Source organism: Nelumbo nucifera, chromosome 7, assembly GCF_055504915.1.
Source record: "Nelumbo nucifera cultivar China Antique chromosome 7, China Antique-T2T, whole genome shotgun sequence".
Taxonomy (NCBI): domain Eukaryota; kingdom Viridiplantae; phylum Streptophyta; class Magnoliopsida; order Proteales; family Nelumbonaceae; genus Nelumbo; species Nelumbo nucifera.
In genome coordinates this window covers 20,111,826-20,139,757 of record NC_142655.1, presented here as the reverse complement: position 1 = coordinate 20,139,757, position 27,932 = coordinate 20,111,826, and the positions used below count along the sequence as shown (strand labels likewise).

The following is a 27,932-nucleotide window of genomic DNA, read 5'->3' as shown; positions in this document are numbered from 1 at the left end:
CTGGGAATCTCCTATGGTTCCACATGCTTGCCATTATCTTAGCACAATATAAAGCTAATACAGATTCAGGTTCTGCACATTGAACCTATCAAGCTGTTTTTGAAGTTCCCCACCTAACGGACAATCTGAAGCCACCACATCAGAACATCTGCTTCTTCACATGCCTGAGATGAGAGAGAATAAACAAACTTAATAGAGAGGAGAATGGTATAAGAAATCTAAGCTCATGGAGACATGGGCATCTGCTTTATGAAAGCTAGCACCACTCAAGCCTGCTGCATATAGCAATCTCCGGGACTCATGACAGAAGACAGCATTCACAAATGACTTTCAACTATCTATACATTACATTTAGAACTCAACTTAAGAATACATACTTCCAGGGACAATGTAATCCTATCAAAGCTTCTTTGGTGTCAATCCAGTAGATTGCAATTGTCCTCTGGATGTACATGAGCGCCATAGCTGTCCTATAAACTCATGGAGAAAAGCAAATGGAATGAATGGTAAACATGTAGCAACTCTGACGCAAGAGGGAAAGAGGAAATAAAATAAGTTGGTGCCGAGGAAAATACATCGAAGTTATAGCAGAATAAATACAAAGCACACACTATAGGCTACTCCAATGTTATGAGGGGTTCTCGGGTGCATCTGGAATTTGTGGGATGGACCGCAATCGGTTATACATGTCAGAACATGCAAAAGCAAAGTCTGACATGGCTCGGAAGAGCTCAGGCAAGTGCATCTTCAAACTTCCTGCTGATTTCTCCCTCACCTGCCTGCAGAGTTTCTGGTGGGCTTCTATCTCTTCCTCCAACCTCTTCCTCAGAGTCTCGACAACAAACTGCTTCTCAGTGACAGGATCCTTGTGATTTGCATCTTCAGCTCTCTCTGGGTCCATTTCATCAGATTGAGTCCTGCGCTGCATATACTTCTGGTGCCATTCCTCAAACGCCTGTTTCTTACGTATGTATTCCTTGTTAGTCTCCTCCCATTTCTCCTTCAGCTTCATCTCATCTTCCTGGTGCACTATGATGGTTTTGATGACGGCAGCGAATGTGGATATTGCAGTCCCGGCCAGCTCATATGGAAGCTTCTCCAGATTGTCATGCCAGGCATGCAGAAGACTCTGGATTGGAGGTCGATGGACCCTTAGTGGGGAAGAAACTTTCTCCTTCAAGCTACTCTCAATAGGAATGAGGTTCAGTTTTAACCAGTTGTTGAGGGCCCGTATATACTCTTTCTGATGAGTCACAAGCTTCTGAAATTGGGAATGCCACTCTTGGACAACCCTGCACAGCTGGACAGTACGTTCATGGTGATGCTCACTTGTTTCCTTGGGAGCATGGGAGAGGTCAAGGGCTCTGAGATCAGAAACAATCTTAAGCTGACTGTCATGGTGTGCATGCATGCTTTCCCACATATTGGCCATACTGTAGTTCAAACACCAGATGGTAATTAATTCATCTTTTGCAGATGAGAAATGACAACTAATAAAGGCACAATGACAAATAAAAAAAGGGGGAGATGCAGCGCTAAGAACTAACGTAAAGGATGAAAAGAATGAAAAACAAAGAAAAATGAAAAACTTAACAAACCAATCAATGAAGCATTACAATTGTAATACCTAAAAAGCTTCTGTATTTACTTCCCTAGGCACACAATGGATCAAATATTAAAACTTAGCTAGAGCCCTACATTCTTAATAATATAGGACAACTGCCACAATTTCATCACAGCAACCTTGGAAATTAAGCCCTTAACACAAAACCTCAAGAAAATGAGAAAAGCTAAGCCCTATACTGTAACAGTTAATTGCTTTGACCAAATTCTATTGCTGATAACCATTTGTTTTAATCAATACTAAAAACTTTCATTAAAGAAAGCAATAGATATGGCGATAATACTAGAAATGCAAGAATACAAGTTTCAAGACAAAGGCTAGTAAAAAGGCAACAAAAGGAAATCTCTCATCTAATAGAAGTGAATTAGTAATAAGCTGTATTAAGAAATTTCTATTAGCACAAGCACATGCACGCATATAAAAGCAAGTTTTCATTTGTTTTAATCTTATGATGAAAACATTATTAGAGAAACTGAGAAAGCACACATACACATGAAGGCACACACACACAGCCTGGTACTTCCTGGTGCTTTATATTTGGTAGATGCTGACCACTATAGATGGGACAAGTTAGAAGATGATGATGATGAGATGCTCACCACTAGGCTACTTGTATTGGGCACCTACCTCCAGACCCCACCATTGGTATATGAAAACACCAAAGTTAGCTTTTGGTGAGGCCTAGAGAGCAGCTAAATAAATAAAATATATAATTAAACAGTAACTGATCTGTCACAACGGGGAAAAAAATGATAGATGATTGAGTAATACATACACTCCACCAAACTATTGACCTCAGGTAAAAGTTCACTCTCAACTTACGCATCCACAAGGCTGACAAGTTTTGGGTACAATTGGTGATCACGCAAATGGTCTATTTCTGAGACCGTTGAATCCATAGACTGCATGTCAACTATGTATCTTGTATGCAAGTGACTAACAGCTGCTTTGGTTCTCTCCAGTGCTTCAGTGCTAGTACCACGCTTCTTTTGTTTATTCAGCAAAGCAACCTTTCTCTGATACTCCAACTTCATAAGTTCACCTGCCTGTCCAGCATGAGTCAAATTACAGTAAGGTTCATCATAAGCAACACCAACAGAACAAGATTGTGCTTGTAAAGAAAGCACAGCTAAAGGATAGATGGTTGTATCATACGAGTATAGGATGTGAAAAGAGTGTATGTACAGCATATACCCATATGTAATTTTATTCTTTATTCTTCTGTTTTCTAATTAACTCATTTGACTGCCCGTAGGGTTATCTAAACAATTACTCTTTTTCCCAATTATATTTTTCATTCCTTGTTCTTCTTGCAAAAAGCTACATCTTGATCTTGTGGCCCTAGGGCTGTCAATGGACCAGATATCTCTCCAATCCAAATCTGATTCATTATGAATCCAATCTGTGTGGAAAACAATCCAATCCAAATCCAAAAGAATATTTATGCAAGCAGTACAACTGATACTCTGGTAATCTATCTCGATGGTGACCTCAAACTACATGTTTGATATCAATGTATAGTCTATTCTAAATCCCTTATCTTCCTTTGAACTCTTCTTTATTTCTATACACTGATTCACTTTGGCCTGGATTTTACATTGAACATGTTGAAGAAGCTCTCGACGGAGAAAAGGCTTATATAGATCTTAGTGTAAATGCAAGTGACATGGAAGTTTTGGCACTACTTGATTTGTAGAGTCAACAATGTGGAAGCTTTAGCATCACTTGATCTGGATTCCACCAAGGATCAATAAAACCATCAGCACCCTTTTCCCTCCCTCCCTCCAATTTCTGGTTCTATGTTGGGAGATGCATTGCTTCAGTAACAATGGTGATCAACAGTGATTTTCATGGATACCTTGTAGTGTAGTTTTTTTTCCCATATAATTAATTGAAATATATAAATTAAGAAGATTTGAAGGTGGACCTTGGTGCAACAGTTGGGTTGCTCCACTGCGACCTGGGTGATCAGGGTTGCCCTTTATATAAATTAAGATGATTTGGATAGTTTTCTCTCATTGTCATTTACCTTTTTAACTTCTAATAGATGCCTTTGTATCAGATATTTATCAGATGTGGAGGTGGATATCCAATCCAATCTAATAGCTAAGATAAATTAAATTATAAATCCAAACCCCGTTTAACTGGATTGGATTGGATTGGATATACCAGTCCATTGACGGCCCCACTTGTGGATGTAATACCAGGCAACAGGCACTGATCCTTATAAACAAAAAGGACTGGTAAAAGAACTGAGACAACAAGAAAAGCATCATATCAATGGTTTTCAATGAACATCTGTGACCTAAAAAATGTAAGGTACCTCAAGTGAATGTAATCTGACATACAAATGAAATTATGGCCTAGGTGCAGCTTTAGTTTTCTACAAAGAACACTACTAATGAAAAAACACTGACTAAGTGAAAGTATATCAATGGCTACCAAAGGATAAATTTTGCAGACACAAGCCTACCAAAACAGGAAATCCCCACTAGGATAATTTTTGTGGAAAAGAGGAAATGCCAAAAATGAAAAATGATTTATAACCAATAGATAAGGTTTGAGTATGATATTAACTCACCTTAACTTCATCATATAGTTTTTTCTCCCATGCTAGCAACTTATCCAAGACAGTAGCATGAGTTTCATATTCTTCTGAATCAAAATCATTCTTTTCATCATCAGGATTATGTAAACCTCTGAAAGACCTATTCCATGTGATAACACGCATCACTCTTGCAGCATGGTCAATGTGTCCTGCACATATAGCAAGGTATGCATATGAAAAACTGTTGCATAATAAAATAGAAATACACTATGGATACAGAATTGAACAAAACAACCAGCTCATACTACAAAGCATTACAAAAACTGCATGTACTTCCAATTTATGAGCATTATTTACATTTTAAATCTGTGTTCCCTTTCTCAAAAGTATTTTCAATCTGTGTTGCATTACCAAGTAATGATATGAAAGTGGGACAGAATTGACAGTTGAAACCACTTGAACCATCCTACATGAAAATCATCAAGTTGGATGGCTTACAAAAAAATTCTCAAAGGGTGGGTGAGAATAAATTCCTACATGGAATGCATGTATTGCTAAGATGCCTCTTCAATATTACCACAACCGCTGCCACAATGACCCTCCTGTCTTCAACAACCAAGTAGTACCACTTAAGGAAACTCCAATGTGGTACTGGTGCAAGACGTTCAGACTTTGAGAATTAACCCTACAAGTTACATTACTCATACCTTGAGCAAGAAAGCAATATATGCACACATAAAGAAAGGGTCATTTGCCAATGTTGGCCCCACCTATCCAGATTTTTTTTTGGTGGGGTGGGGGGTGGGGTCTATCGGTAGGTCCACAGCAGAATTCGAATTGTCGGGTAGCCTTGAACGGGAGGCAAAACTCTGGTGGGAGCTGGTTAACAAATTGCTATTTATTTTCAAGTCCACCCACCCACACAAGTCATCAATCTTTGCACCAAAGTTCCCCTTATACCCCTGAAATAAAATAGCCTTTGGTCGGGCCCGCGAGGTTTCTTCTTCCCAAAGCTTAGTGTCTTTTCTGGCTTCAGGTTCTTCCCGCCCATTCACAGCAATCTCAGTCATTCATTCGTCAAGCCTTTAATCGGTAGTTCCACGCCACGCTGGAGTTCTGAAGGCTACACTGCTATCTTGTCCATTGCATTTCACCAACAATTAACGGTCAATTGGAGGGGAACAGTGCTCCACAACTGGCTTTTAAGTCTCCCGCCATCCCTTTTTCTTGGCAAAGCTGGGTAAGGGTGTTTCGATTTCTTGTGTGTATTTTTGGTTAATTTTTGGTTCCCCTTCCACTAGTTGTTTCACATTGCATTTGCATATATGTTTGGTTGAGAAAATTTGATTGTCATTGATATTTGTCGTTGTGTCTTATCTAAGTAGCAGAAGCTCTAATATCTCGTTAAGCAAGTATTAGGCATGTATGTTGTATGTGGTCAACCGTGATGTGCACACATCTATTGAGTTATTAAAATGGAAATTTCACAGTTCCTCTCCCATGGAGCGTGGAAAATACATGGAATAATGGATCAGAAGTAACCCTTGGTGAACTTTTTAGGACTAAAACTCATGATTTACTTCCTGTAACCCTAGGATTTATGAAGGCAACAAGAAAGTTGAGTAAAAGTTTTCAGCATGGAAATACGTGAGAGCTACTTATGTTTTCTTCCTCTTGTTAGAGCATACTTAATGAATATCCCTTTGTAGTCAAATTTAAGAATTCGAGTAGAAACTATAATTTTTTATCAGAACAATGTCATCTACATTCTGGGAAGAGAAATGCACACCCTTTGGTAGTTCAATACCATGTATTGAAGTTCTCTGTTGGATTGATTTAGGTGGGAGTTGATTTTGTGGTTTAGGTAAGGAGTGATAGGTGGGATGTCACATTGTTTCCAGTTAATTGAAACGAAATTTTTTGTAAGGAGTGTCTTTGGAGTTAGGACCTGTTTGTTTCCTTTTAACTCTTATCTCTTAAGAGGAATCTTTTAACTTTAAGAGAAAAATGGTTGTTTGTTTCCTCTTATCTCTTAGCTCTTAAAGTGCAATCATACAACTTTTTGTTTTCCAGTGATACCCCCAAAAAGACAAACAAAAACTCTCACATATGGGGTCAAAATGGATATTTGATCATTTTTAGAATTCAGAATTCAAAACAACATTCTCTGCATTCAGAGTTCAGAGGAAAGAAAAGTTCATGAATACCAATATACCTCTTAATGTAATTATTGCACTTTCAAATGTCTGACTTCAAAGCAAACGAACAGGCCCTAATGTATTCATGTTATGTTCATTGCAGAAAATGTCAAGTGGCAACATTGGGTCAAGATGCTCCACGAAATGGTTGAAAGAGTTGCTAGATAGTCTCCCTCTAAAATCGGAGAACAAAGTTAGGTTCCAGCAGACCCCACTAAATGTTCCACATGTGACAGTTGAAATTTCTTTACTCAGTGAGCTTGTTTGTTAGTTCATGGGACTCGGACACCCACTGCTTTAATGTATGTGGGAGGAGAATCCAATGTTTGGAACATGATGTAGCTTTGATAATGAGGCATAGCTTGAAGGATAGCACCGTTGACTTCTCAAACGGCCTCCCCAGTAAGAGATTGTTTATGGCATCCTTTGACTTGGTAGAAAATCATGCAGGCTCTGTAGAGTTGGATGTGGTTTGGCGCAAGCTAAAGAAGATTGTTGGTTGGGATGGTGACAAGTACATTGAGGAGGTTGTGAGGTTGATCATTCTATTCCTTTATGATTGTGTATTGTTTCCTAAGGGAAATTTGAGGGTAAGCTGCTTCTAGGCCAGATATGTTGATGATTTACAACATAATGGTGATTATGCATGGGGCAAATGTGTGCATGAGTACCTCGTAGGTGGCCTTGAGAGGATAGTATCCAGTGCCCGAGAGGGGGTCGAGTACAGGCACATGTACCATGAGTGGAAAACTATTTGGATGCAGCATCACACTACTGGTTTGTTAGACAGTTTTGTATGCCCTTAGCTTCAATCAGAATGATGTACTTTATGAGTTTATTGTAAATGAATAAAAGTGCATATTTGATTCATGTTCCCTTGGTATGTTTCTGTGTAATACCCTTAAACTGGACACTTAATGAGACTCGTGTTAGTTTAGAATGTTCACAGCCAGTGGATCGGTCTGGGGAGACCTATCCCGACAAGGCTAACACTGCAGTGCCACCAAGTCGGTTGGGGTGACCTGTCTCAACTGCCAGGGTGAGACCCTAGGCACATACAGTGTAGGATTAATTGAATCCTTGAACTGGACCAGATTTCCAGTATTGCCCTGGACCTTGGAGATTGATGGGCAAATTTGGAAAGTTACACCCGACCCCTAGACTCAACTATGATACTGCACTAGGTGTCGGATTGGGCTGTCTTTGATGTACCAATCAGTGAGATCCTTAGCAGGGGTCAAAACCTGGGTATGTTGGGACAGTCTGAGAATTCATCTAAGTGGGTGATCATAGTGACAGGATCAGCCCCTTTGTCAGACAAAGGTAATGATCGGGGATGCACTCTCACTGATAGAAACCAAGACTGTCGGCAGCCGATTTCAACCGTTGATATTTGTTTTGCAAAGTATATTTTATATGAGATATAAAAGTATATATGTTATGGTTTCTAAAATGTTTGCAAGAAGGTTTTAATTCCCGGGATCCATATAAGTAGAGAGTGCAACACTGTTCCTTGCAGCCGAGGGAGAGGTCCTCTCTTGTCGGGTAGTGTATGATCATTATGGGCTGAGAGGTTAAGTGTAAGACCATTGAGGATAATACCTGATGGGCTAATCTTGCATCTGCCCACAGTCCCTAGGTGTTACAAGGTGGCTTGGCCCAGGGACCACTTAGGGTAAGTGTTGGGCCCATAGAGCCCATTTGATGGGTTTTAGGGGGTGCACTGTCCATAACAGTGTATTTAGTCAGGCCTTGTAACAAAGGCTGGGCCGAACCCATGTGGCTGATGTGTAGATCAATGCTTGGGTCCCACGCCATACAAGGAAGCCCAACTGGGCAGCAATTAGGAAGGTTAAGTGAGTACATAAGCTTAATGGGCCTAAAGCCCATTTCGAAATGGGCTATTTAATTATTTAATTATGGGGCGAATTCTGAGACAGATTAGCAGATAGGATAGGGTCTTGATCCTATCCACTCATAGAGTTCAGATCTGAAAGTGATTCAGATCTAGAAACTTCCTAATGAGATTAGGAGAAAGCTAATCTAATCTGCAGATAAGATAAGGGTTTATCCCTATCACCTAAAAAGGGTCTTATCCAAATATGATTTGGATAAGCAGCTCCTAATTGGATTAGGAGCTGATCTTTTAGGTTAACAAAAGGAGGGGGCGGCAGCCTTTAGAATACACACAATCAGCTTTTCTTCAGTGCTGAAATCACAAGAAGAGAGAATTCTGCACCCTACGAATACTCTCTTGCCGCCTCCCTGTTCTTGCCGCCCTGTTTTCCAGTTCGATCTCTAGTTGTGGGAGAAGTCAAGATTCGATCTTGACATCAGTTCTTTGAGAAAGAATTGATAGGAAGCTGTGCTCACGTTCCATCCTATTGATTCTTGCGAAGGACAGAGTTCTTGGAGAAGAACACTACTGATTCTGCTCCATCCTGCACTGCGCCATCTTCAGTGGGAGTAGTCTTTGGATCCTTCCTTGGGCGTGAACACCTTCGTTGGGAGATACTATTTCTCCGTATCAGGTATAATCCTCTCCTACTCCTTTTGGTTCAGATCTGGTTCAGTTTATGGTTCAAGAATGATCCTTGAAAATATGATTTTCTAAAATAGGGAATGTGATTCCCAGTTGAAGGGAGAGAAAAATTTTTGAAATTCGCCCCTTATTCCGCAATCTTTGGGCGTCCATGGGGTTCTCATCCCTTCATGGTTAGTTTTCATGATATTTTTATTTCATGTATCTAATACTATTTTACCTGACCATCACTTATTAGTTGTTGTAGTCATGGTTGTATGGCCATATTGATTTTCACTCCATCAGTTCTAGTGTCAGTCCCCATTTGTTTAAGTGGAGAAACCTGGGGTATCAGTGGAAGCTAAGAAGATCAAATGTGTTGGAGAATGATAGAGCTGATACAGTCCTTACTTCAGCTCCTTTATTTATACTATTAGTTTTTATTTTGTTAGATATCAAGAAGTCCAACATGATAGTGATTTGTGAACCCTTTATAGGTCATTGAGTTCTTGACCCCTAGCGCTGAGGAGTTGCCCCTAATGGACGTTGGTGTGGAAGGTCGGGTTAGTTAATTAATGAGTTCAATTTTGTTATTGTGGTGCACCTATTACGTGGTAGTTGATGGATATATAATAAAATGTTTGCCATACTAAGCAAGGTGTGAACACGGCTGGCCCAAGTATTGACAAGAAAGGATAGGTGCGAGTATTGACCTTAACCCCATTTGAGAGTGCAAGGGATATTTGCCATACTAGCGTTACGTGCATGCTTTGAGTAATATTTAAGGTGGTGGGCTAGTGATGAGCTTTAGTAATCGGTTTCTTCATTTTGTGTTCAGGGCTTTTGCAAATCTTGTGTTGAATATCTTGAATATCAAATTCTTCATATGGAGATCAGCCAATATACCTCGGCAATTAAGCAAAATGCAGTGCTTCAAACCAAAGTCACGAGGCTTCATGCAATGCTGACAAACAATGGCTTAGATCCGAATTAAGTCCCTTTGAGTGAGGATGTGTAAGCATTGGCAACCTGCTTACCAGAAGATGAGGATGTTTGTGCAGACGTGTTCGTTGTTCTATGCAGCACCACCGTGGTAGGAAGTTCTCCTAAACGGTCTAGTATAGAAGCTGGAGTGCACTCTTGTGAGATTGTTGAGTCGCCTCCCTCCCAAGTGTCTACGTACAAACGTAAGTCAGCTTAGGGAAAGAGAGAGTGCTTCCAAAGTAGCGTAGTGGTGTTGTCGTATCAAGCTCCAGGGTAGCAGGGGCAGGTTGCGAAAGAGTTTGCAGTTGTGATGGGGTCGAAAAGAGTGTCATAGGAGAAGGTGAAATAAAAATCCTGGGTGTTATGTAGGTTAGAGTTGCTTAGTTACATAGTGACTAATGAAGTCTTTGACGTAGTCTCTCGATGGGCGATTGTTGCCGTATTCTTTTAAGAAGAAGTTGCTCTATAAAGATGATTTGACAGTTGTTAAAGCAGTTCTTGCATAGCTCCATGGAAGGGTAAATACACCCTGGTTCCTTGAACATGCTTCTTCTATCACCTTTTTTTGTGTTCACTAATAAATGGATAGTATTAATGCAACGAGCAATTGTATGGAGTAACGGTGATGTATGGTTGAGCCCACAGATTATGCAACCCCTCTTCAACCTAGAGGCTTGGGTTTATGATGAGGTACTCATTTGATGGACATGCAGCACAAACAGTTTAATTTAGTTTACTTGCGCTAACTGGATCTTGACTACTTGTGGATCCCCCAGTGAAATATATTATCAATGTTGTATATGTGATAGATGCATATGGGTTCTTGTTGATGGGAAAACCCACTAACAAGCATATGGGTCAGTTACTAATAAGCATATGGTTAGGAACTAATGATGTAAACAGCACATCAAAAGTACATGCAATGTTTCTAGCATGTACTTGGTGGCAAGTGATGTTCATGCAGCAGTAAGCCTGAAGTCTCCACTGCACCATATCCACCACCATTAGCTGTCAATGTGAACCATCTAACAGGGGTATGAAGACCTTCTCTGACACCAAGGTTGCATTGAGTTTCAACCATTAATACAAAACATCCTCATGAACATCAGAGAAAAATGGTTGCATTATAAGTTAAAACATTAAAGTATTCTCCACTAATGCAACGTCGGTTGGGATAGATATTAGCTACAATGCAATCAACACCACTTACCGGGTCACTAAAGACACATAGCAGATTTTCACAGTGTTTGTGGGTCTTGCAATCAACAAGAACCCATATGCATCTATCACCTATACCACATCGATAATATATTATATATTATATATGTCAGTGGGGGATCCACAAACAATCAAAATCTAATCAACACAAGTAAACTAAATTAAATTGTCTATGTTGCATGTCCATCAAACAAATACCTCATCATAAACCCAAGCCTCTAGGTGAAATAGTACTATCCATTTATTAGCGAACACAAAAAAAATGTGACAGAAGAAGCATGTTCAAGGAACCAACGTGTGTACTTACCCTCCCATGGAGCTATGCAAGAACTACTTAACAACTATCAAATCATCCTTCCAGAGAAACTTCTTAAAAGAAGACCATAGCGATCGTCCATCAAGAGACTGCGACAAAGACTTCACTAGTCACTATGCAACTATGCAACTCTATCCTACACAACACCCAAAATTTTCATTTCACCTTCCCCAACGACACTCTTTTCGACCCCACTGCAACTGAAAACTTTTTTGCAACCTGCCCTTGCTGCCCTAAAGCCTGAGAGGGAGACAATTCAACAATCTCACAAGAGCGCACTCCAGCTTCTGTACTAGACCGTTTAGGAGAATTTCCTACCATGGTGGTGCCACATAGAACTCCAACAGACACATTTGCACAAACATCCTCATCTTCCGGTAAGCAAGTTGCCAATGCTAGCACACCCTCACTCAAAGGGACTTCGTCCAGATTTAAGCCAATGTTTGTCAACATTGCACTAAGCCTTGTGACTTCGGTGTGAAACACTGCGTTTTGATTCATCACTAAGGTATATTGGCTAGCCTCTATACAAAAAATTTGATATTCAAGAGATTTAACACAAAATTTGTAGAAACCCTAAACACAAAAAGAAGAAACTGATTACTAAAACTCATCACTAGCCTGTCACCCTAAATATTACTCAAAGCATGCACGCAATGCTAGTAATACCTATCCCCTGCGCTCTTGAACAGGATCAAGGTCAATACTCGCACCTTTCCTTTCTTACTCACTACTTGGGCCAGCCGTGCCCACACCTTGCTTAGTATGACAAACATTTTATTATATATCCATCAACTACCACGTAATAGGTGCACCACAATACCATTGTTCGAAAAAATTTGTCATGGAACAGTGTGAGGTTGACCATTCAGTATTCAACTATGATTCAGGTGTTTGGAAGATCTTACTGATGGTATATGTAGATGATATTGTTATTAACGACAGTGACAGGTTGGGGATTGATAGGTTGAAGATTTTTTTGCATGATCACTTCCACACAAAGGACCTTGGCAAATTAAAATATTTCTTGGGAATAGAGGTAGCAAGGTCCAAGTATGGTATTAACCTATGTCGAAGGAAGTATGTTCTTGATCTATTAGAGGAGACAAGATTGTTGGGTGCTAAACCAACTGAAACACCCATGGAACCAAATGTCAAGTTGAGTAGTGATGTAGGTGAGGAGTTTGAAGACCCTAGAAGGTATAGGAGGTTGGTAGGTAAGCTGTACTTAACCATACTCGACCAAATATCTCATTTGTAATTAGTGTGGCGAGTTAGTTTATGCAGAATCCTTGGATCCCACATTAGGATGCAGTTTTAAAGATTATACGGTGCTTGAAAGGAACTCCAGTTTTAAGGAGGAAGTCTTGAGATATAAGGATACACTAATGCTAGTTAGGCTGGTTCCATTCCATATCTGACAAGAGGTTCACTACAAGGTATTGTACCTTTCTTGGGGGCAATTTGGTGACATGGAAGAGCATGAAACAGACAATGGTAGCAAGAATAAGTGCAAAATCTGAATATAGAGCCATCGCACACATAACATGTGAACTGGTGTGGTTGAAGAATCTCTTAGAGGAGATGGGGTGCTCAATTGATACTCCTATGAAACTATACTATCACAACCAAGTTGCAGTCAACATTTCTTCCAATCCAGTTTTTCACGAGAGAAAAACATATAGAGAAGTTGATTGTCACTTTGTGAGAGAGAATGTGCTTAGTGGAGTGATAAGTACTACATTTGTAAACAGTAAACACAGAAGTCAATGGGCAGACTTGTTTACCAAAGGGTTGAGTTGGGGAAGAGTGAATTACATATGTAACAAGCTGGGACTATATGACATATACTCACCAGCTTGAGGGGGAATGTTAGACTGGGTTATAGAGGAGTAGTGTGGTCATTTTACTTTATGTTAAAGGTGTGATGTAATACCTGTTATATCCTGGGTCTAGTGATGTGTCCCAAACATAAATAAGGGCACAGTTGTCTTTATGCTTGAGATTAAGAATCTATAAATAATAACCTGGCCGACTAGAGAGTGTGGATTCTCTAGTTCGAACTAGTCTTTCTTTCTATTCCTTCTCTTCTCTTCTCGTCTCTTTCTTTTAACCTGTCACTTTTCTTTCTTTCTCTTCATTATTCTGAAACTAAAACCTATACAGATCTGAATTTATCAGCCTAAAACATTTGGTGCCTAGTTGTCCCTTGTTTAGCCAAAACATCCACTACATCCCATTTGTTGTTCTTCTTACCCATTTAATAGCAACATCCAGATCTCTTGTTATGCTTTCTATTTTCCAAAATGAGTGTCTATAGATCCATGGGGTTTGGGATCTACATCTTGTCCACCACCTGAGAGCCCCTTCCCCATCCAAGTTGTGGAATCCAAATTGCTTAGCAAATTTTAAACCATGGAGTAATCTACACAGCTCAATTCTCAATGCATTACCATCTGCTAAGGGTCCTGAAAATAATGCTAATACCTTTCCTTTTTGTGTCTCAAAAGACCCCTCCCAGTCTAACTGCAGCCTAATTACCAATATAACTCCCATCAAAGTTGAGTTTAACAAAGCTCCAATCCATAGTTTCCCTCTACTGGTCTTGAGCCCATAGTGCCACTTCCTTCAAAGTTCTCAAAATGTCGTTTAGTGAGAAATTTTGGAAGTCCTACAAGGTCTTCACCCAATGTGCAACTTTTATTTTAACAGTGTCAATGATCTCCACCTCTGTCCTAATCTTTTCATTGAAAATCCTCCCATTCCTTTCTTCCCAAACAGTCCATAACATGGCAGCTCTCACTGCTTTCCACATAATTCTTTGCCCTTTCTTTGGCTATCTCGATACGTTTGGGTCAAAGAGACCCACCACATCCTAAGGACTCCACCTACACCCATAGAGAGAACAAAGATGCTCCCAAATACAAAGTACAAAGGACAGGATGAAAAGATATAACATATAAGAAATGGTTTCACCATTGTTTTTGCACAAAGAGCACGTGAGGGGATAGACACTTATTTGGCCTTCTTTTCTGTAGCAAATCACAAGTGTTAATCTTTCCAAGGGAAACTTCCCAACAAAGGACCTGAATTTTAGGAGGGATTGGCTTACTCCAAATTTCTTTCACCGGAAAATTTACCCCCAAGGTGGAAGCTGAAGTAAAAAATTAGGAAAAAAAAAAAAGAAGCACAAGTGAAAAATCCATCTAAAAAATGGACCAAACCCCATTGACTTCTACATTTTGATTCAAGAAGACAGTCGAGTTTGGCCAAAAGAAGGATGAGAGATTCACACTTTGTTTCCCTAAGGCCCCTTTTGAATCCAAGATCCCAATTTAAACCCTAGGCAAAGAAGTTCACAAACTTAGAGATGAGTTCAAATTTGTAGTAGGAAAGTGCATAAAGCAGAGGAAATTGGACCCTTAGTGGTTGTTCACATATCCAAAGGTCCTCCCAAAACAAGACCATCAATCCAGTACCCACATCATACCGGATAAGATTAACAAAAAAAAAAAAAAAAAAATGTACCTCATAAATTGCTTTCTGTTGAAATAGTTTACTTTATTTCTATTTTATTATTTTGTCTCGTTAGGGTCTGTTTGGTCTGTTTAAAGTACTTTTTTATGGCTGTTATTGTACTTTATTTACAGCAGGGGCACAAGGATCTTTTCCCTTTCTTTTTTGGTCACCCTATAAATATTAATATATTATGGCGCCGCCAAAACAGTTTTAGTGTCGCCAATCTCTCTTCTCCTCTACCTTCTCCCTTCTTCCTCTCTTCCCTTCTCTCTCTTATTTCCTGTCAGTTCTCTACTGTTAAGATGGTATCAGAGCGGGTTTACTGAATGTGAGAGCAGATCGAACAAGGCTTCCACTTCGACTTGCTGTCTTCTCCAGACTGAGAACAGAAAACTGACCTACGACTGGTACAAACCTTTCTATTTTTTTTCTCTGATCTTTCTTGGTCGTGTACCAAGAGAATATCCGAATGAATCTGGGCTGCTGAATGTTGTCAAAATTTTGTGAGGTTTATACCTCTTTTTTTCTTGGCTCGTGTGATCCTGTACCTATGAAAGGGTGACTATAGGTCACGGATGACCTGTTATTTCCAATTGTTGGTGTGATTACAAGTTTTAAGGATCTCTCCTGATGGTTAATGCACTTAGACATTCTGGAAGGTTGGTAGGTTGGAACTGTTAACCCGTACAGGTCTGAAATCAATATGATCTTGCCTTTTTGTCTAGAAATTGGTGCTGTTCTATGCATAATTTGTGTCCAAACCGAAGTGTGTATGTGAATTGCTTACTTGTGTGGAGCTAGGTTTTGTTTTTCGGTGTAAGGAGGGATCCTAAGTTGTGTGTTGAGACTGAAATCTTTTTTTTTTTACCATGTCCTCTGAGAATTCTGCTACTTTTGGGGTTTCAAGAAGTCAAAACGGAATGAATGGGGAGATGGATATGAGTTCTCCATGGATGTAATTCCCTTTGATGGACTAAACTACCTTGAATGGTCTAGGGGAATAAAACTCTACATTACTGCTAGAGGGAAAATAGAATATATTAATGGAAAAGTGAAGGAACCAAAGACTGGAAGTGCTGAATATGATAGGTGGAACCAAGAAAATAATATGGTGATGTCATGGCTCTTGGTTTCCATACTGCCACAAGTAAGGAAGACATTTATGTGGGCTGAAACAGCTTGTGAAATATGGGAACAAACAAAATCTACTTATTCAGAGCAAAGGCACTATGCCAAGATATACCAACTACAAGTTGAATCCTCTACTTGCAAGCAGGGGAGAGAAGTCTCTCAGTGTACTACTCAGATCTGACATTAATCTGGAAAGAACTGGATCACTATCAAAATGTGAATTGGAAGTGTGATGAAGATGCAAGGGCATACAAGTCACTTGTTTCTCAACAACGGGTATTTGCTTTTCTTTTGGGGTTGAACCCTTCATATGAGTCTATTAGGGTACAGATGTTGGGAAGTAAAGACTTGCCATCATCAATTCAGGAGGTTTATGCCTTAGTTTAGTCAAAAGAGAGTACAAGAAGTGTGATGAGTTGTGCAGAGGGGGAGCCGGTTGTCCTAGCTGTCCGAGGAGGTACAGATTCAAATGTCGAAGACTCCTTTAAGAAGGGTGATTCTTAGAAGAGAGTGGATGGCAAGAGTAAACTTTGGTGCACTCATTGTTAGAAGACCAAACACACTAGAGATACATGTTGGGACCTCCATGGGAAACCTAAATGGGCACAGGAATTGAGTAAGAAATTAACAACTGATCATAGTAAGAAACCAATCCAGCAGAATAAAAATATATATATATAACCCAACTAATGTGGCACCCTAGTTCTGACCCCAAGGAAGAGATTATCAACTACTTTCGTGACCAGATGGAGTTATATGGTAGGACCCTTCGCCAGATGGATTCTGGTCCTACTCCTACCTCCTTTGTGTCTACATCAGGTAACACTACCATTGCTTTCCATGTGTCATCTCATACATCTGATTCCTCTTGGATAATTGACTCTGGAGCCTCAAACTACATGATTAGTAAGTCAAATTTATTTTAGGCATATAACCTCCTCTCTGGGAGAGATAAGGTGAGACTGGCTGATGGTTCATTCTCCACAATAGCCAGCCAAAGAACCATATCTCTTCCATTCGGCCTTACCCTCTCTAATGTGTTGTATGTTCCTAAATTACCTATAAACTTACTTTCCATTAGCAGTATTACTCACTCCTTGAATTGTTCAATTACTTTCTTTCCTTCTTCAGGTGTGTTTCAGGATTTGGCCTCGGGGAAGACAATTGGTAGAGGAAGTATGGTGGATGGTCTCTACGTGTTGGAGAATAAAGCTGGTCATCTGGCTACAAAGTCCTTAAGTTCATCTAGTGAGAGCCAAGCCTACTTATGGCACAATCGTCTTGGTCATCTTTCTTTTGAATCATTAAAAGTTTTTTTTCCAGAATCATTCAAGTCTTTGTTAGTTAGTGAGTTGCAATGTCAGACATGTCAATTGAGCAAACATTGTAGAAGTTCTTTTCCTTTAAGAAATAAAAGATCTGAATTTCCGTTTCATATTGTCTATTCTGATGTTTGGGGCCCTATTACTCTACCTACTGAGGCTAGATATAAGTATTTCATTACTTTGATTGATGACTACTCTAGATATACTTGGGTTTATCCTATGCGATCTAGAGATGAAGTGCCAAAGATTCTGAATGACTTCCAACGCATGATTTTCACTAAGTTCCAAACTGAAATTCATATTTTCCAGTTAGACAAGGCAAAAGAGTACTTCCATAGTGATTTCACGGAGTTCTTTACTTCGTGTGAATCTCTTCATTGAAGCTCTTGTGCTAGAACACCCCAGCAAAACAGTGTTTCTGAAAGGAAAAATCGTCATCTTCTCGAAGTAGCTTGTGGTTTATTACAACAAACGAATGTTCTGAAACACTTTTGGATGGATGTTGTTTTGTGTGTTGCATATATCATCAACTGTATGCCATCTCGGTTACTGGAGTATAAGGCCCCACATCAACTTTTGTTTCCTACAGCTCCGTTGCCTCCCATTCCAATGTGTGTTTTTGAGTGTCATTGCTTTGTTCATGACTTGTCCCCTACTCACGGTAAACTCGATTCTCGTGCTATTCCTTGTGTTTTCCTTGGTTACCCTTTATCTCAAAAGGGTTATCGTTGCTATTATCCCACCTCACGCAAGTACTATGTCTCCATGGATGTATCATTCTTTGAGAGTCAACATTTCTTCCCGGTTTCTCTTCAGGGGGAGAGTAGGGTTGAGGAGAAACACACCCAGACTCAAACTCAATTACCTCCTCTTCCTGATCCTCCATTTCGTGTCTTTCTTTGCCGCCACAAGAGCTAGTAGAGTTCAAGAGCCGTGGAACCTGAAACTGTGCAACCAACATCATCGGATTCTCCAAAGGTAGATCCTCCTAATCAACCAAGTACATTTGTTCCCATTGATATGCCTGAACCTCTTAATATTGATCCCCCTATCATTAATGATCTTGATGTTCATATTGCTAAGAGAAAAGGTGTTAGATCTTGTAGTACTAATCATCCTATCTCTTACTTTGTGTCCTATGACCATATTTCACCTTCATATCGTGCATTCCTTTCTTCCATTGATAGTGTCTCTATTCCTAAGAATGTAGCAAAAACTTTATCCAAACCTAAATAGACAGATGCAATGAAGAAATTGATGCTATTAAAAGACTAATTAAAGTGTGTTTTTTCTTATGTTTTTATTTCTGTTAGTGTCACAGGGGTACTATTGTAATTCCCCTTGTCCTTATGTTATGTTTAGCCGCCCTAATATAAATATTAAAAAGCTAGCGCCGCCGACATCTTTTGGTGCTCTCAAATCTCTCTTCTCTCTTCTCTCTTCTCTCTTCTCTCCCTTCTCTTCACTTCAGTTCTGGACAAGATGGTATCAGAGCAAGCTCATCAGATCTGAAAGGAGATCAAGTTCTCTACTTTCTTACCTTCTCATCGTGCTAATGAAATTTTTTTTTTGAAGAACCAACGTATTTTCTTTTGGACTGATCTCAGAAGCTTCGTTCTCTTCTTCTTTATTTTTTCCCCTGATCATGTATCAGGACAGACCTAAAAAAAGGAAAAAAACAATCGGATGTGAACTGATCAGCACCTGTACCTTCCTTTTTTGTAGGATCAAGTGATCCTTGTGGTGGTTGTAGGTCAGAGGTGACCTATATGTGTTGCAACAGCAGCTTTGTGAAGTGTGTGTAGGTCGGAGATGGCCTGTGTGTGCTGTAACAGTGCAGTGGGTAACTTGTAGGTCAGTTATGACCTGTAGGTATTGCAATAGCAGAGAAAAATTGTTTTATGGTGACTAAAGTACTGTGGTTGATCTAGAAGGTGGCTGCCTGTCTTTTTTTTTTATTATTCCTGGTGCAGAATTTTTTTTCCAGAATAAACACAGTGTGTGAAAGGGAAAATAAGTTGGACAGAGTGGTTATTCAACCTCTTCTAGTGTGATCTAAACCAGCTATCATGAATAGTGAAGACTCATCCACCTCCAGTGTTTCATCAATGCAGAATGGACTAAGTGGAGGTATGGATTTATCCTTCCCCATGGCTGTCATACCTCTTGATGGTTTGAATTATTTAGAATGGTCGAAGGGGATCAGACTTTACATTACCGCTAGGGGAAAAGTAGGCTATATAAATGGCAGAATTAAAGAACCTAGTTCTGGGTGTGTTGAGCATGACAGATGGAACCACGAGAACAGCATGGTAATGCCATGACTCCTAGTTTCTATGCAACCTCAAGTGAGAAGAAATTTTATGTGGGCTGAAACAGCTTATGAAATTTGAGAACAAGCCAAGTCAACCTATTCTGAATTGAGACACTATGCAAAGATCTATCAGCTACAGGCAGAATCCTCTACTTGCAAACAGGGGGAGAGGAGTCTCTCTGTGTACTAATCAGACTTGTCTTCCATCTGGAAAGAGTTGGATCACTATCAAAGTGTAGATTGGAAGTGTGATGAAGATGCAAAAGCATATAAGTCTCTTGTTTCTCAACAGAGGGTCTGTTCAAGAGGTATATGCTCTAGTACAGACAGAGGAAAATAGAAGAAATTTGATGAATAATTCTGGGGGAGATGTATTTGTGTTGACAGCAAAAGGAGGTGTTGTTACTAGTGGGGGAAACTCTTTTAAGAAGGAAGACTCTCAGAAAAGGGTGGATGATAGAAAAATTATGGTGCACCCATTGCCAGAAGCCTCAACACACTCGTGACACATGTTGGGACCTTCATGGGAAGCCGAAATGGGTTTAGGAACAGAGTAAGAAATAGGGTTCAGATCTGAATAAGAAGCTAAGTCAGCAAGGTCCAAGAAAATTCACTACAGCAAACATGGCCACTCAGGAAACCCAGCCCCCTACTACTACTACAATTCAGACATAAACCACTGGTTCTGACCCTAGGGAGGATATCATTAATTCCTTTCATGATCATTTAGAGCTTTATGGTAGGGCAATTCGCCAGATGGATGCCCCTCATCCATCAACTTCATATGCGCCTACATCAGGTAATTCTGCCACAGCTCCCCATGTATCGTCTCATTCCTCTGACTCTCCTTGGATAATTGATTTTGGAGAATCAAAACATATGACCGGTAAGTCTACCTACTTTCAGACCTATCATCTTCTCTCTAGAAGAGACAAAGTCAGACTGGCTGATGGTTCATTCTCTACCATAGCTGGTCAAGGGACTATTTCTCTTCCCTTTGGTCCTACACTCTCTAATGTTTTACATGTTCCTCAATTCCATATTAATTTGTTTTCTGTTAGTAGTATAACCAATTCTTTAAACAGTTCAGTAACCTTCTTCCCTTCTTATTGTGTAATTCAGGATTTGAACTCAGGGAAGATGATTGGTAGAGGGCATATGGTGGATGGTGACTACTTGCTGGAGAATAAAGCTGGCCTTGCAATCATAGAGTCTAAGAGTCAAGCCTATTTATGGCACAGTTGTCTTGGTCATTTATCCTTTGATTCCTTAAAGATTGTGTCTCCAGAGTTGTTTAAGTCAATGTCAGTGTTAGAGTTGGTATGTCAAACTTGTCAATTGAGTAAACATTGTAGAACTCATTTTTCTTCAAAGAATAATAAATCTGAATTTCCTTTTCATATTGTTCACTCTAATGTTTGGGGCCCAGTTACTTTACCATCTGAAAGTGGCTACAAGTATTTTATTACCTTTATTGATGATTATTCCCAATATACATGAGTATATCCCATGCAAACTAGGGATGAAGTACCAAAAATTATCCAAGATTTTCAAATAACGATTTTCACCCAATTTCAAACTGAAATCCAGATCTTCCAATCTGATAATGCCAAAGAATATTTCCATAATGATCTTACGAAGTTCTTTGCTTCACGTGGATCACTCCACCGTAACTCCTATGCTCGAACATCACAACAAAATGGTGTTGCTAAAAGAAAGAACCACCATCTTCTTGAAGTAGCTCGGGGACTATTGATTCATATGAATGTCCCCAAATGTTTTTGGCTTGAAGCTATCCTTTGCGCTACCTATCTCATTAACCGCATGCCCTCTCAGTGGTTAGAGTACAAAGCCCCGCATTAGCTTCTGTTTCCCAAGGCTCCTCTTTTGTCTATTCCTCTCCGTGTTTTTGGTTGTCGTTGCTTTGTTCAAAACTTATCACCTACTAGTGGGAAATTAGATCATCGTGCTATTCCTTGCATATTCTTGGGATAACCTACAAATCAGAAGGGGTATCGGTGCTTTGATCCCGTTTCTTGGAAATATCATGTTTCCATGGATATCTCCTTTTTTGAGAGTGAACCTTTCTTTCCTGTTTCTCCTCAAGGGGAGTGTAGGCATGAAGACAAACAGGTTCAGAATCCTCCTCTACCTCCTCCTCCCTTCCATGTTTTCTCGTGTCATCATAAAGGCCAACCAAGTTCAAGAGCTATGGAGCATTAAGAAGTTGTACCACCAATGCCATCACATTCTTCGGGGACGGATCGTACCCAACCAAGTACCTTAGTTCCCATTGATATTTCTGACAATGACCCTATTGCTATTGATACCTCAAGTGCTGGTGATCTTAACCTTCCTATTGCCCTCCGAAAGAGTGTTAGATCTTGCACCACCAAGCACCCCATTTCCCACTTTGTAAAAGCTTTCTAAAGACCCTATTGGATCAACTCCAGATTGTGTACTGTTTCAAATCTTGACTAATCCATTGATCCAACAATTCAATTTTGAAGTCACTATAAACAAAAATATGGTATAATAGACCCAGGATAACTGATCTATAGTCAATTCAACACTTGAAGCTAGGGTTTCATCAACCCTATAACTCGGGAGAAAGAGAGAAGATGCAGTCCCTCCTAACAGTCTTCCCAACTCCCTTTCCAAAGGTAGCCGTACTCTTAATGGTTCAAATAGCTCCTAGCAAGCAAGCGCCAGCCTCAATCTACCTCTTTAAACCCTAACTCAATCAAGAGTAGATTTCTCCAATTGGTTCAGATCTTAGGCTAAAATCTCTAGGGATGCCTTCTAGGCTTCAAAACTTGAATCCACTGTCTCGAATTACCAACCAGGCGACAACTTGTACTGATGATCAGCAACTCATCTCTCCAAGTGCACTGCTGAGCTAGGTTTATGGGGTTCAAAGAAGACAAAATAGGAAGAACACTGCTTTATTACCAAGTAGGAAAATAAGCTGCAATAAATCTTGATGTTTAATCAAGATCTTAAGATAGAGTACAAGAGAAAGATACATAACAGTAGAAAGAAGAAAAGAGAGAAAAAAAAAAGGTTTGGGAGAAAAGAGATCATGGATGTCTCCTATCCCTTCTCAAAGATATATTCAAACGATTGTTAATAAAGGGAAAATTACAAGAATGCCCTTAATAGAACAGCTGCATGAATAAATAATTGAGTGCCTTAGGCCCATTACAACTAAAGCCCATTAGCATAAACCAAAGAATCAAGGTGCTCCTCTTGTCTCAATAACTCAACATACTGCCAAGGTATATTCATTTTGCATCAGGGAGAGTTAAGTTCAACTACTTATTTTGCAACACTTCGAAGTATGTGGAGGAACTCGATCGCTATCAATTAAAACAATGTCAGTAGCAAACAAGATGCACCATGGGACCACTTGAACATAAGTAACAATGAAATTAATAATTTATCCATCAATAAACAAGTAAATTGATGACATTTTTGATAGATAACTTGAATTCATTCCATTCATAAACATTATATGAACAAAGAAATATACATCGTTGAAGAGAAACAGGTTTTTTTTCTCTTCCCCATTAAATCAAATTACAACTCAGCCCAGAATGGTTGATTTCTATTCACCCCTTGTTTAACCAAATTATCAGCCATAGCATAGACCGATCTTTGATGAACCCATTGCACCTGCACCTCCATTCCTCAAGTTTTTTTTTTTTTTGAAGAATCAAAAGAAAATTTATTAGAAAAAATAAAGTACAGCAGGAGGTGATAAGATATCACCAGAAGCAAGAAACACCCTCGGAAAACCACACCTTGCATATAAAAGATCCCAAAAAACCCAAAAGATAAACCACAACTTCCAAGTAAAAGATTACCCAAACAATTCCAAAAAATGATCACTGAACAGGCCTAATAAAAAATCCCCAAAAGACTAGAGACCACCCCCCAAATCTGACTAAAACCAAGAGCCCTTCAGCCCCTTCCAACTGCCCACATCAGTCTTCATCTGTGAGCACATCCTCTTGACTTGAGAATTCATCGTCCCATTCATTGTTCCTTTCCAGCTTCGCTTTGTTCTTCATTTTCTCTTCCACTTTTTTCTTTCAAATTCTTCAAAAGCCTTCCTAGCAAATTTCTCACCATTCCAGAATGGCAAGCCCAAGCTTTTCCCAATTTTGACCTCTATCCACTATCCTTTGCATATCTACCTTACCTGAAACTTTTTTTTTGATAATTATCTACCTTACCTGAAACTTCATCAACAACATCATTTTCCTGACTTAGCTGTGTCAAACCAGCCTCAGTATCGACACCATTCACCTTGTTTTCCAGTTGTTCCTTAATAAAAAGGGGGCCTGTGACTGAACTTGCGCAAATGCCTCCCTATGATCAGTACCAGTTGTCCCATACTGACAAGATCCCTAGTACTTCTTATAGAAATTCCAGCATCCCATACTGACAAGAGCCCAAGAATGCTAAATCTCACCTTATGCCAGAACCTGTCTCTCTCCAAAGGGAATCTCCACAACCATTTCCCCAGTAAAGCTTTATTTTATCCCTCAACAGTCCCTAACCCTAATTCCCTTTGATATTTCCTTTGGCACACCACATCTCATTTAATAAATGATTGTTTTCAACTTCCCCAAGTTCTTATAGAAAATCTCTCATAACTTTCTCTAACTTCTTAGCCACCAAACTAGGATTCAAAAAAACGGAGAGGTAGTATACCAGAGGATTAGCTAGGCTGGACTTGTTGATGACAGTGATGTGGCCTCCTAAGATAAGTAGTTTCTTTTCCAAGATGCTAGTTTCTTAGAAAACCTTTCAAGAATAGGACTCCAAAATCTAGAGTCCCTAGGATTTCCCCAAGTGGAAGGCCTAAATATTTCTAGGACCAATCCAAAATTGAGCATCCAAGATCTCTGCATACCCTTCCACCTCCCCAAATCCAAATTCATTCCCACTAAACAGCTTTTTCCCATACTAATTCTCAAGTTAGATCATCATCATCATTCATGCCTTATCCTAACTATATGGAGTCAGCTGCATAAATCCTATTTCGCCAATGCATTCTATTTAAAGCCATATCCACTGTCAAATTATTAGTGCTTAAATCATCTCTTACTACTTCTACCCATGTCCTTTCTGGTCTACTCCTAAATCTTCTAGCCCCTTCAACATGTAACAAATCACTTCTTCTAACTAGAGCAGTTGGTAGTCTTCACTGCATGTGACCAAACTATCTTACTTAGTCTACTCTCTCTCATTTTATCACCTATTGGAGCTACTCCTGGGTTCCTCCTAATCCTATCCTTTCTAGTTTTTACACGCATCCATCTAACCATTCACATTTCTGCCACATTCATTTTCTGGACATGTTGTTTCTTGACTGCGCAATACTTTGCTTCATACAACACAGCTGGCCTTACACCTTTTTCATTAGTAAGAGTCTAAGAGATAAACAAATCTTTTTTTATCAGTAGATCAATGAAAATTTAAGGGCCCACAATTTAACGATAGATATGGTACTGAATAGGATAGAATGGAATAACAGGACTCATGTAGACGACCCCATGTAGTTGGAACAAGGCTTGGATGATGATGATGATATGTAAGAACAAATACTGAGATCAATGAAAATTGTGTAAGAACAAATATGATTATAAAGAGATATATGGAAATATCCAGCTCAACCTAACTTACCACATGCACTTCAAGGAAACAGAAAAAATTAAATTCACAATTATCTGCCTCAAGGCACTAGGCAGATCCCTAGTGCAGATTTTTCCTACTGGTTCCTTCCCTTTCCAATGAATTGAATTATTCATATTGGAAAGATCTCCAAAAAGAGCTTAATTTAATTAGATGAAATAAACAACAGATCTTATTTCCTAACAGACCATTCATCCATTGAAAGCCTATCAATAGATAATCTTGTTAAACCCTTCAACATTAATCACTTTTTTAGGAAAAATGGTATTGTTAAACCCTTCAATATTAATCAAGATCAATAGATTTTTTTTGAGTATTATGCATTTTGATTGCCCGATACTCTTTTTTAGTTTTTTTTTTAATTTATTCTTTGAAAATAGGCTTGCTAGGAAACTGTTAATATCCCCTAGCTCTCACTATTTTCCATCTTGGTGACTGATAAGATACACCCCGCATTGGCAATATCAATAATATAAACCTTGGATGGAATACACATTAATCATTAAAGTTTCTAGTTAATTTCTACCTCATTCACCATTGTTTAAAATAAAATATCAGCTGCTTCTCTTTTACTTCATGGGTATTTTTATTCCCTCATAGTAATGATAATTCAGACATCTAGATTCGGAATTTCCATGGCAATTATTGTTCAAAGTTCAAATGCTCTATATTTTAGATTCTTATATGCATCAGACCAACATTTTTAAGAAGATCCAAAGGTTTACAAAATAAATTTAGGATGTCTTAAGAAATGTTAGATACCTCGGTTATCTGCAAAATTAGAGTGATAATGCAACCGATTCGCCTCCAACATCTTGGACACCTCATGAGCACTCTCCGAAGCCTTAAGGAAATGATCATCAAGCTCTGTCAAAATCTGCAATAGGGTGACACTCGGAACAGCCCTCCCTACTCTCTTAACTTCGGGGGGCGCTGTGTGAGAATGACCAAGACTACCCTGCTTCGGCTTCTTCACCGGCTTAGCAGTGGCCGGCTCAATCACCTTCTCCGGCGTCTGAGGCTCAACTGCATTACCCATATCACTAGCACCCCCATTAACACCAACATTCTCCACTCTCTCAAACCTCCCATCATACATTCCACTACCACCCTCATCCTTCCCAGGTCTAATCTCTTCGGCATCGCTCAAGGACGGTCCAGGCATGTTTTCAACCATAAAGAAGTAATCCCAAGTCATGCCTTTCGACTCCGGGGGAGAAGGCGGAGGTACAGGATCACTCGGCGGGGTACGAGGTGGGGAAGGCGGGGGCGGTGGTTCCGCCGCTTCGGTGGCCCTCCCACCACCACCACCAACACCAGTAGTGCTCCGGCGGTGGCGGCTACGGCGCAATGTGAGTTCACTATCGTTGTCATTGTCATGTTCCATACCCCCATTGTCATCACCATCTTCATTGTCAACGCCATCTTCTTCCCGGATGGTATCCGCAGGCTTGAGATGGGACTTGGTCACGGGGAACTCCGGCATGCTAGTTGCGCGTTGGAGAGGACTCGGGGAGAAGTTGGGTAGCGGAGGAGGCGGGGGAGGAAGGGTGTCAATGGGTGGTTGGGGGGTGGGCTGAGAAGGGCGATGGATGTCCTGGACTTCACCCTGGCCATAGTCGCTAAGTGCTGCTCCGGTGTTCTTGAGGCCCATGGTGAAAGCAGAGTGAGCAGCTGCGAAGGCATTCCGAGCGGTGACTGCATCTTTCATGTACTGCTTCCGGTCCTTACATCTAGAGACTGCTTCCTCGTTCTCAATCTTCGACTGTGTGCAACCCATTTGCAGATGGGTTGGAAGAGCTCCCTAGCTTGATGATCTTGAGATGGGTTTCTGACCAGAAGCTCCCAATGAGGTTTTCTGTGACCGTTCTCGGTTGTGATGCGCTGTGTATAACCTCTGCTGCACTGAGAGACTGAAAGTACCTTCTACTGTCCTCTTTCCAAAGAGCGGAAAAGAGAGAAAGTGAGGTTCTTTGGGAGTTTTAAAATTTCATTATTGTGATTCTGTGGCACGTGTGGTACATTTGAACTGTGCGCCCGTTGCCTTACACTTAAGTACTACGTGTGAGATATTCAACGTGAGATGCAGAGATAGTACGTTAATTTCCCAATTTTAATAGGAGGGAAATTTTTCTCTCGTTAAATTGGGATCTAATCCAACAGGTGTACCCCACCTTGTACGAGTGTCATGTTATGTGTGGGACCCTCATTGAATGGCAAAGCGATTCAGAAAGAACGTGTTGACGACTGGCCATCGTCAGATTGGAATTCAGATAATGGCCATCGTCAGATTGTAGCCCCCGTTTAGGATTACCGAATTAGAGGAGTGCTTATTTTTAAGCACTTATTGGAAAAATCGCTTATTTGAGAATTGAGACCGGGACCACATCAATAATCACTTATATGTGTTTGGTAAATAAACCCAATAAGTGTTTAGTCAATTTTGAATAAGTTTTTAAATTTTGGCTTTTTCTTCAAGTACTTTTTGAAAAAGCACTTATTGTGTTTTGGCCCATTTTTATTTTGACAAG

General features: G+C 39.9%; 1 protein-coding gene across 1 annotated transcript; it reads right to left on the bottom strand.

Annotated features, from left to right (window-relative positions):
• Positions 1-324: 324 nt before the first annotated feature.
• LOC104593650 (protein ALTERED PHOSPHATE STARVATION RESPONSE 1) lies at positions 325-27,391 on the bottom strand. Its single transcript, XM_010253616.3, has 4 exons — positions 26,164-27,391; positions 4,206-4,381; positions 2,447-2,670; positions 325-1,433 (listed from the first exon to the last, which is right to left on the bottom strand). Exons 1-4 carry the CDS (start codon positions 27,179-27,181, stop codon positions 629-631), a joined length of 2,223 nt encoding a protein of 740 aa, XP_010251918.1. The 5' UTR covers positions 27,182-27,391; the 3' UTR covers positions 325-628.
• Between the last annotated feature and the right edge of the window lie 541 nt (positions 27,392-27,932).